We start from the raw sequence: 12,369 nt of genomic DNA, 5'->3' as shown, positions 1-12,369 counted from the left end.
TGTGAAGCTACTAAGGAGGTCATTTGGCTCAGGAAGTTCCTGAAGCTGAAAGTTGTTTCAGATATGTCTAGGCCCATCACCCTCTATTGTGACAATAGTAGTTTTGTGGTGAACTCCAAGGTGCCCAAGAGTCACAGGTGTAGCAAACACAGAGAGCGGAAGTATCATCTGATCCATGAGATAGTGATTGAGGGGACGTGATAGTCACGAAGATCACTTCAGAGCACAACGTTGTTGACTCGCTTACGAAGGTTCTCACGACTACAGTGTTTGAGGGTCACCTTCAGAGCATAGGTCTATGGGACCGCCCGCGGCTGGACTAGCGCAAGTAGGAGATATTTTTGTACTGGGCCTTAGTGCCCTAGTTTATTGTTTTGTACTAATTGTATGTACACCCCACTCCCTTTAGGACAAGTGAGAGATTGTTGGGGATGATGCCCTAAACTCTCGTGTTCTGTAGTTTGTAAACACATTTTAAACAAACGCTTGTGATGTATAATATATGATATTTTCATCACTTTTGTCTATGAACATTGGATGTTTTATTTGCTTTACCACAAACCAATAAACTAATATCCCTGGTTGTCATTTGTAACTTAAGCATGTATGTGGAGACATACAAGTGAGTTGGGAACTTCTACTTTTGAGGGCGGTTCTTTGATTTGCATGGTTGTGAGTGGCCAGATCTCCGACTCAAACCTAACACTTTGGGGATTCGTATGGTTTGGGAGCTAGGAACTCAGCTACACAAGATGGAATTCACTCCATCCCCAAAGCAGGGGTAAGTAGATAGATTGCTCCTTTAAGGGCTGATCCCGAGGATTGAACGATGTGGCACCACACACCTTATCATGGCCCGAGAGATGTCTACACATAGTAGGACTATGTTGTATTGTTCATTAAAGAGATAAGTGGTACTTAAGGAGTTAGATGTAACTATAGGGGCAAAATGATAAATTGGCCTAGCTGTACTTACGAACATCTATGAAGGGTTATCATACTGTTGATTGGTTATATCTGATGGAAACAAAAATATATCTGTGGTGAGAAGAGTTCAGCTATAGATCTTTAGTGGAATGCCTAACAGTTAACGAATGGTGGATCTCGTGGTTAAAGAGTTTAGTCAGCTATTCACATACTGTTGGAGTTTCGAGCAATAGGTTTATAAAGTCCTCTTGGTAGCTCAATGGATTCAAGTTGAGAATCGGTTTTTAGGTAAGTTTGAAATGTTCAAATTGAAAAGAGGGAGTTCGATTATATATGATATGATTGAACTGGTCAATTGTATTTGATATGATTGAAATTATGTATGAGATACATTATTTGGAGGAAAATGATATAAATATGATTCATATCTAGTAGAGGAGAAAAGACTATGGTTAATATATTGCATATGATGTGATATTAAACCATAAGTTAATGAATATAATACGATTATATTTATTACTTTTTAATTGGACAATTATAGGATAATTATGCCGACATTTTCTCCATAACCGTGTGATAGTGGGAGGTTTCATTCAGTTTTCATAACTGAAGAATAAAATAAAAATTTGTTTTCATTTTTTTAAGTGATCAGAGAATTTGCTCACTAGTTATATACTGCCTATCGCATAGCAAACCGAGAACCTACACAATAGCTCAACGTTTCTACACGATCGTATACACGTGCGCCTCTTTCTAAACGATCGCGTAGGATTTGCTAAACAATTGTCTAGCTTTTTCCTAAACGATCACGCGCTCGAGCATTTACTAAACGATCGTCTATACGATCACGGCTTATTTGCTAAACGATCGTGTACTTCTTCTAAACAATCAAGCATCGTCTATACGATAGACATCAGCCTTCTCCCACTTGTTTGGTCGTGGTATATGATCTTCCTTTCCTCCTTCCCTCTACCAAATCCAACAGAGCCCACAACTCCTGGATTCTCACACCGAGAATACTGAGGATTCTAAGTGGTGATGTCCTCCCCGTTCCTATGGTGTTCGTGTAGAGTCCATTCGTGGGTAGACGATGGGTGATTTGGTGGACGATTACTTGGACGTTCCAGCGAGAGCAAGAAGAGCAGTCCGTTGGACGAGAGCGAGTTTTTGGTGAAGAAGAGTTTTTCAACTAGTACGTTTCTTGCTCTCTTGTTGTTTAAGTTTCAAAGCATGTCGGTAATTTGTTGTTAAATGCATATCTATTCTGTTAGAATGTAAATGTGGTAATTCTATCACAATGAGTTTGGAACGATCCACTTCCGCTCAAAGGTACTCTTGTATAAGAGTTCCTTCACAAGCATCACCCAGTAAAAAGTTTCAAGAGCTAGGGATAAACAAGCACCTTATGGCAAAATAAAAATACTACTAGTCAGGGATAAACAAACGTCATCACAACAAAAATGCTAGGGGCTAGAGATAAACAAGTACCACCCAACTAAAAATGTCATTCATGAAAATGAGTATGCATGTAATTTTAGGAGAGAAGGAAAGTTTGAGAAGGAGAGTTTTTTTTGGAAATTTTTTCAGAGTCACACGGAGAAAAGGAACAGAGAGATTACAGAGAAGAAGCTCTGCCTCACTGTGAAGAACAACTAAAATGACCAAAAATAGATCTCACCTAAAAGAAAACCACCAACACGTAGAGAGATAAAAGATATTAGAGGGAAGGAGTTAGAAATAACTCCCCCCATTTTAAATTTAAAAAATTTAAAATAAAAATTAAATTAGATTAACTAAAACTAACTTCATTTTGTTTTAAAAATATAATTATACATTAACTAACTTAACATATAATATATATTTACTATATATTATATCCAATATAACATATAACCTATAATTCATATTATATCAAATGCAATATAATCTATAGTTTTTAATTCTCTCATCAATCCATGACATTTAATATAAATCTCATTTATATTAAACTTAATTATATGAATCCAATTCACATAATTAATATTTGAACTATATTCAAATATTTATTTCCTCTCAAATAATGTATCAAATACATTATAGTAATTATATCAAATATAATTAAATTAAATTAATTATATCACATATAACTAATTCCTTCAAAGTGGATTGCTTGAATTTTCTAGAAAGTAGGTGATTATAAGACATTTAAACACACAACATCATACTAAAAATCTTAAGTTTTTTCTCTCCATCTTTGGTCTCTCATTTTCTCTTCTCTTTCTCTCTTTTACTTCTACAATCTCCTTACTTTTTTTCCTTATTTTTATAAGGAAAAAAATCTATATTCTCTAAAGTTTATCACTATTTTACCATCCATTTTCATTTCCCTCTTTAAATTCATGGTTTTTTTTCTTTTCATACTATTCAAGCTTCATAGCAACTTAAGAAAAAAAAAGGTTGAGTTTGAAAAAGAGGAAAAACCATGGCGTTATCTCTACGTGATAAGTCTCCTTTGGTTTCATTAAATATATTTTTAGGTGTATAGGGATTTACTCTTTTGCATTCACTCATGACGTTACAAAAAAAAAAAAAAAAAAAAAAAAAAAAAAAAAAAAAAAAAAAAAAAAAAATCAATTTTGTAAGGACATGTTTATTTTATGATAGTTGTATCTATAATCATTATAAATATTTGAAACATTTGTGGTATGAAATTCATTGAATAAGTTTTTAAATGTTGTTTTTATGAATTCTTTTTTTTTTTTTTTTCTTTCTTCATTGATAATTGTAAATGCATTTCCTTTTGAGTTTAGAAAATACTTGATTTTCTCCGATATTGGAATTCAAACTTTTGAAAGGCCGTTTGTGACGTATAAATCCAACTTCTTAGGAGGCCAAAGTTTGATTTCAATATATTTTCTTGTAAATAATATTTTTTAAATAAAAGTTCTTTATTCGTTTATTTCTTGGGTTGACCAGATAAATGACAAAATTTAAGGTTTCATTTGGAAACATAGCAAAATATTTTTAAAATCATGAAAATGGCAAAATAAAATTAAATAATAAAAAATAATAATGTAAAATTGTCAAAACTACCCTCACTTAAAATAAAAGATCCAACATTCACATATTAAAGTTGGAGAGTTTCTAAGCCGTTCAAAAAACAACTAATACAGCTTGCCAAACCTCAAATCTACACCTGCCTGATATGATTGCAGTACAAACCAAGGCATGCATTCAAAATTCAAAAAAAAATAATAATAAAAATAAAACAAAAACAAAAACACAAATAACTCTAATACCACAAAAAAATGATTTTTCTCAGCCGAAATCAAAACACACCGGAAGAAAAAAATCACTCTTTGTTCGGTCGACCAACGACAAAGTCTCTCTACTCACTGTGAGAAGAATCCCTTCTATTGTAACAATATTAATGAAAAGATTGAAGAATCCCTTCCATTGTCACAAGGTAAGTGACTGTAAATCATGGACGAAACTTTCACCTTCTCTTGTACTCTTTTCTAGCCCTCGTTTATCTATTTTAAGGGACATCAAAACTAATCCTATTAAAAGAGACTCCAAAACTTGTCCTTTTGCAAGTGGAAGGATGAGCCCAACCAATCTCTATCATGGGAGAATAAAATCGATAGTACCACAAGGTTTTTCATTATAGTACCATAGGGTTTTTCATAGGTAGGAAAACCAAAACCTTCCTACAATCTTTTTTTTCGTGGATGTACTTTAATATGTTCTGTACATCATTTTCACCATTAAAAGTAAGAAATAAGTGTTGAACATAAATCTTTACATATAATATATAGATATGTTTTTTTTTTTAATTTATAAAGAATTAAAGATTTAACAAATTGTTTTAAAATAATATTTTATTTCAAATCTCCCAACAAACCGAATAAATCTTTGATATACAAATACATTCCCTACTTTTTAGGATTCCCAAACCGACATGAAACATTAGTTGTTTGTGTTTTTTATCTAATAATTTTAAAAATAATCGACCCTCTAAATGCATTCGAAGAAGGATTAAATTTATAAAAATAAAATAAAATAAACAAAAAACTAAAGGTAGAACAAAAGCCAGTGAAAGATTGAGGGCTGGTAGAATAATTGATGGAAAAAAAAAAAAAAAAGCAAACAAAGACCAATAATTATCAATAGTGAGGACAAGGTAACTCATTATTCAAATACACTGTATTTTTAGAAGTATCCGACGATACGATTTCAACAATTACACATACATTTTGGAGGAAGTTCAAGAAAATGACATTAGTCACAAAACATCCTTATCTTCAAAATCCGAATAAGAATCAAATTATTGGAACCATCCAAGTACAATGCCAAATGAGATACAGAAAGATTGGTAGACAGAAAGAGATTACCTTGAATATAATCAACAAATTGTTGGAATAACGAGTTTGATAGAATATAAGACTCAACAACACAATAATCATGATAGTGTGACATTTCATCCCATCTACCATAAAAAAGAATTTTTACTAAAAACAGAAAGATTGAAATAGTGTCTACCTACTTGTTTGTAAAAAAGATCGACTTTTTTAGATACTCATAAAACGAATTGTATATCAAAAATTTTAAAATAATATATAATATAGTATGATGATAAGTGGTAAAACGTGATAAAAAATGAAAAAAGAGAAAATATGAATGAAATATACTGTTTGTTTGATGATCATACATATAAAATAATGAATAAAATTTTAGCCATAATCAAATATACTAATACGAATTGAAAATAATTAAAAAAAAAATTAATAAGATAACATAAAATTTGAAAATCTAATATAAGTTAAAATAAAAATGGAGTTATACAAATTAGATATAGATTTATTTTGAATAAATTTGAAAAATGGTTATATCAAATCAAATATAATATTAAACTGCCAATTCGAAATTCAAATTGACCAAAAAATGTGTCACTCGTTTCTCTTGAATCCATTGGGTTGGAATCTCATAATTGACACTTTCTATTTACACTGTATTTCTATTCAAAAATTGATACATTCTATAGCAATTACACTATATTCAATAATGTTGTGAGCTGACCATAGTAGGGACAAATTGGATATGATAAAAGTGGATGTCACATTTTGCCAAAATTCTTATTATTTTCGATTTCTTACGTAAATCCAAAGGATCCTAAAATTTTTTGCCATTTTCTCTAATTTTCCTTATTTTTTCAATAATAAAAATTCCTTTATTGAAAAATGTGCATTTAAAAAAATCTTTTTATAAAAGGCATATTTTTTTAAGAAAATATACTTTTAATTTCTCTCAAACCAATCCATTGATTTTTCTTTAAATAAAATAACTTAAACATAAAATTGATTTCATAAGTTTTCTACAAACATTTTATATAAAACTTTCCTATGACGAAAATTCAGATTTCGAGGTTGATTCCCTAAAATTGTTGAGGTGATGAATTTATTTTAAAATGGCAAACTAAATTCAAATAAAATTTTCTAATGACTTTTTGGCCACTTATAATTATTTGTTAATATTCATTTTAATAGTGACCAATAAAATATGAGATATTTAAAAATCACATAAAAGAAATTTCTACAAAGGCCATTTTCCATAAATTAACACGAAAAAAAGTAAATTTCGTTCTTTGAACGATTGTTGTGAGATATTAATACCTTTCTCTATAAGAAAAAAAAAATCCCATGCCTTTTATCTTTGCGTGCAGAGCATTTTTGCATTTTTCTCCTCCTAGGAACAAGGTCGGCCAGCAAACCCGTAGGGACACTAATCTATTTAATTAAAATGTTTTCATTATGTGGCTAGTCTTATAAAATTTTAAGAAATTTAAAATCATGCATCACTTTATTGGAAATTGTTGTATAGTTGTACTACTTTTACGTGTTTAGAAAATTGTATCATTCTAAAACTACTATTTAACATATTTTATGATTACTTGAAATTTAGAATTGTCTTTATGTTTATTGAAGAATGTTTGAAGTTTTGAAATGTTGTTTGAGAGAGATTAAGCTTTCAGAATTGTTCGAGAAATTATGACTTATGAGGTTGATGTTGAAAGTAGTTTTTAAACCGCTGGATCTTTAATTGTATTGATTGGGTAATTTTTTAATCTACCATACGAATGTACTTCTATAGCGTACTTAAATAGAGAAAGGTTTTTAGAATCAACTTTTGCACATAAATAGATTTTTAGTGAGATGTGTGCCCTTTGGAGGTAACATGGGGTGTGCTTAAGTCACCAAATTTGCTCTACAAAATATGGGGTTTTGGCTGTTGCATTAGTATAACCTCAAAGAAATATGCATATTTAAATTCACACCCACTAGGATCTCCTTAAACACAAATATGCATATTTAAATTCACACCCACTAGGATCTCCTTAAACACAATCAATCAGAAAACTGTAATAATCACAAGTGATCAACCGACAACAATAAACCACAAAATTATGAAAGACTAAAAATAAAGAGTACATACAAATTATACGTGAAAAACTTGGTCCAATAACATAAATAAATATGATAACTAACTTATCATATTATATTTATATTAAACTATATATTATATCAAATATAATATATAAACTATAATTTTAATATTGTATCATATACATTCTCTATTTTATGATATTTAATATAAATCGTATTTATATTAAATTTAAAAATTACTCTTCTAGAAATTTTTTTTTGCTTGAACAACAATCTTTAATATGAGTGTTTATATATAAGAATGTTTAAATTTTTTCTGCAAACTTAGAAAGTCAACCCAAATCAACCAAAGGTTCACTACCAAAAAGAACGAAAATCAGTTCTCTCCGATTTTCTGACTTTTTTTCTCTTTTTTCCCCTTAAAAATTAGTCCCAATTGGACTCACAAAACACAAAAAAATAAAATAAAATCTCGCTTGCTTTTATTATTTTTTTTTATGAAAGTTGTTCTTGAGTTTCACTTAATTATTGTATATTATATTTCTCTAGTATACAAGAATTGGAGATCAAACTTGTAAACTCAGAAGAGAAACTACATGTCAATTAATTGCATTTACCATGTCTTTGTCGGGCAATATTCACATTTTTGCGCTGTAATAATTAATTAGTACAGGAAAAAGTAGTTGTTGAAAAGCTTTAATATGTGCTTTTGTCTTAGGTTCAGTCAGTGGGTAACTTAAATAGATTTTTTCTCATGAAATCACTCCAAAAATGTTATTAGTCATTTAAAATGAATTTTAATAATATAAAAATTAAAATAAATTGATTTTGTGCGATTATGTGACATCTCGGGTCCCAAGTAATTTCAATTTAATTATATTCAACTATTTTAGAGAAATTTTGAATAAGACAAAAGTGATTTGAACTATTTAAGAATTATTCTCAAACATGCACGAAGTGTACTAAATGGTCGGGGTTAAACATGGTTATATGTTGCCTTTTTTATTTATGATAATAATAGTGTACGTGATCATCTAAAATATTGAAATGAGGTAGAATATGAATCGTGTGAAGATTGAATAAAAATAATATTTAATGAATATTGTAAAAATACGATTCAATTAAGATAATATTATAGATTGGTAAATAATATCAATCAAAGGATAAATAAGATAGGATCAGAGCAATTGGCTATAGTGGGAGAGGTAGGTATCTGCCAACCATTTACCTAGAATAATCTCAACCGTGGTGTTAAAATGGCCATGGTCCAAGTTAAAGCCTTCATATGTTGTGAAGTTTATCGGCAATTTCCAAGAATCAATGGCAAATACATCTGGCACCTCTTGGCTAATTGCATCTTGTGCTGCCCTAACAGCCGACAAATTATGAGTATCATGCTTCATAAAAAAGTCATAGAGGGCTATTTTAACAATAAAGACGGGTAAAAATCTAGGTTTTATGTCATTGCGAAGGTCAGTAATGAAAGTCTTTAGGTTGTCTTTGTAACTCATAGCAGTGTCGTTCATAGCTGCATCGCTTTCCCCTTGGAACCATAAAAGACCACGCACAACTCCACCTTCTTTATCTGATGCTTCAATCCGTTTAATTAAATTTTGGTAATATGTTGCATTAGGATTGCTAGGGTTTTTCATCCATTGTTTGATCATAGACCCACCTATAGCACAAGGAACTAAACCCACAATGCCTACATTTGGCCCTGCCTTTGTTAGGAGTTGGTGAGCAAATCCCATTCCTGGACCAATTCCATTTGTCTTGTTGATGTCAATATCCCAATGGAGAGGCTCTCGTGCTTCCTCCCACTGACATGCAGCGTTGAGTCGTAGAATGGATGGGGTGGATTGACAATCTGATGGGATCAATCCATCCCACACGAGGTTTCCTGTTTGATTTTTTCCAACTCCACCTCGACCAGCCATATTGCTCTGACCGACAAGAATGAATATGTTCTTTGGAGAAACCGCCCCTGATATGGAAGGGCCAAATAAAATTGCACATAACATGATTGATAGTTTCAACAAAGCCATTTTAACCTCTTATATTTGAGCAAATAAACACAGAAAAAAGTTTCTTAAAAAAAAGGAAGAAGTTACTTTTTTTTTCTAAAAGGAGTGGTAACTTTTTCCCTGTGTTTATTTGCACAAACACAAGCACTCTTGCCTTGGTTGGCTGATCCTTGCCTCTACCTTTCTTCATTAGTCATCCTCACCTTTTATACTCTAATTGTGATTCTGTTTTTACTGTATTTAGCTTAATATATTCGAGGTTTGTGAGCGTTTGTCGGTTTCAAATCGTTTTGGACCACACCTTGATTTGTTGAATGTATCTATATATAAATTTCCAAATCAAACACTTCAACAAATGCATTTTTATTCTATATAATTTTCATCTCCCTATATTGTTTTAATCCGCTCTTGCATTTTTTTAAATAACAAATAAATAAAAGATATCGTTTCTTGACATAAAATAATATCAAATTAATTCATCAAATGTATAATTTCCTTTTTGTTTTCCAATAATATTATTAATATGTGTACCTAATAAGGGTTACATATAATAATTTTAATATTCCTACACATGTTCTTGATTTTTTAAAAGGTGTATACGTTAAGGATTTCGGAGAATCGAATTTCTGATTTTGAGGTTGATATTGGTATCATTTATATTCACTTTAGCATGTATATATTAAGGTCTATATTCATCATATTTAAATTGTAAACTATAGACTTTCAAAGGACGATGTCATGATATAACACAAATGAATATAAATTCTAAAATTTTTAATGGAAATGGACTAGGGAAATTGGTTGACAAGGGGGAGTACACAACAATATGGATTAGTGAAGCTTTTGGTTTTTTTTTTCGTAGCTATTTGTCAAGAAGACATATTTTTAACTAATTAAATATAAATAGTTGAACCATTCATGAATTGAAAAGCTTTGGTCTGGTTTGGTAACGATTTGATTTTTTAGTTGTCATTCTTGAAAATTAAGTTTATAGATACTACTTCTACCTCTAAATTTTTTCATTTGTTATCTACTTATTCAACCAATGAAATTAAGAAAGATACAAATTCTGATAAGAAATAGGGAGAAAATAAGCTTAATTTTCAAAAATACAAAATAGTTACCGAACATGGTATTAAATTTTAGATTTAGTGGCATTAGGAAATATATTTCTAATATAATTGATATATTTTTTTCATCTATTTATTTTAGGATGTACTTTAGTTTTAATACAAAATTAAGTTACATATATATTCACCTTGTTTACAATTTTTTTTTAAAAAAAAGAAAAAAGAAAAAGAACTTTTTTGGCAAAGGGTGACTTAACATGATATCAGAGGGTGGTACCTTCTAAAATTTCATTTTCTTCTCTATTAATATTGATTTGTATTACTTTTATTATTATTATTATTATTCTTATTATTATTTTGTTATCTACAAAATGTCAACTATCACAAGTTTTTATAAAAATACATGAAGCGGAAGAATCACACCTCTAACCTTAAACTCCACAAGTATTGATCATGTTAAAGTACCATTAAACCTAAAGGGCTAAATATCTACTTAAACCTTCTAGCTAGATTTCCTCTCACATTTAAACTTATGTCTTATGTTGCATTTTTCAATTTCCAAAAATCTAAAATTTTAGGCCTCCTGTTAGCTATTTTATTTTTTTTATTTTTGATTTTTGAAAAATTGTATTTGTGTTCTCACAATTTTTTACTCGGGGTTCTTTTATTTCTTATATAAAAATTTGAATTCTTAGCCAACTTTCAAAAATAAAAACTATACTTTTTTAAAAAAATTAAAATGTGGTTTTGATTTTAAAAATACTCCTAAAATCTAGACAACAGAACATAGAAACGAATAGATAAAAGTAATGTTATAACATTTAATTTTTTAAAATCAAATGATTACCGATCAATGCTTTATCATTCCATTTTAAAAGTAAACAAATAAACGATTTGAAATATGTGATATTTTCCTAACACATAAGTTTATAGTTCTCCTACTAAAATATCATTTTCCTTTCGTTTTGTTTATGTGGGTTTCACCCTCATTATTGGATTGAGCAGACTCTAAAAAGTGAAGACTCAAACTAACCCATGTTTAAGCCCAAAGGCCTATGATACTCTTATGCTTTAATAACCAAATTTATTACTCAATCCTTGGACTTGGCTCTTTGAACCAAGCATGGATTGAACTTGGGTCAGCCCACTAAATAATTATTATTTAACTATTAACAAATATATATGTATATTTCATATTTCTTAATAAAATCAATAATAAAGCTAAAATTTCTTTTAATTTCATTTATGTTTTATTACTTTTTCTTGATACAATTATTGATATTAAGTAAAATAATCTCTCTTTTATAAAAAAAAATTTAAATATTTAATTTCCTTTTAAAAAATTATGATTATTTAACACTTTAAAAAACTACTTATGTTCACCAAAATCTATTATATATTTAAATATATTTTAAAAAATAATATTAGAAATTTTACTTTCTTTTAATATATTATGTAATATATGAGAAACTATACGCATACATATTTGAGTTAGACCTATATATGTTTTCTAGGTTGACTCAATGCACCAATTCAAATATGATACAAACGAGACTCGTGGAATAGTTTAATTTTAATAAGGGATTAGAGGAATGACTAAAATAATAAATATTTTTTGAAAAATGGCTAAAATGATTTTTTTTTCTTGTAAAAATGACTAAATGATCAGATTTACTAATTTCCTATTGACCTATATACCCCTCAAAAAAATTCTTACCATTATGGGTATTTAAATGAAATATAATCACCCAAATATAGAAAATTAAAAACGACAAAATCCAATAATTCTAAATCTTCCTGATACAAAATTGAATAAAAAGATTTTTTAAATAATTTTTAGCTACATAATCGAGAGAAATTTTTTTTATTACTCTTCCTAAACAATATAAACTTCACCAAAAACTATAGCACAAATACCCTATATTC

General features: G+C 29.3%; 1 protein-coding gene across 1 annotated transcript; it reads right to left on the bottom strand.

Annotated features, from left to right (window-relative positions):
* Positions 1 to 8,527: 8,527 nt before the first annotated feature.
* On the bottom strand, positions 8,528 to 9,537 carry LOC120076758 (probable carbohydrate esterase At4g34215). The gene has a single exon (XM_039030660.1). The coding sequence runs from the start codon at positions 9,392 to 9,394 to the stop codon at positions 8,528 to 8,530; it is 867 nt and encodes a 288-aa protein (XP_038886588.1). The 5' UTR covers positions 9,395 to 9,537.
* Positions 9,538 to 12,369: the final 2,832 nt, after the last annotated feature.

The sequence above is a fragment of the Benincasa hispida genome, chromosome 4 (assembly GCF_009727055.1).
Source record: "Benincasa hispida cultivar B227 chromosome 4, ASM972705v1, whole genome shotgun sequence".
Taxonomy (NCBI): Eukaryota; Viridiplantae; Streptophyta; class Magnoliopsida; order Cucurbitales; family Cucurbitaceae; genus Benincasa; species Benincasa hispida.
This window is presented reverse-complemented; position numbering and strand designations above follow the sequence as displayed.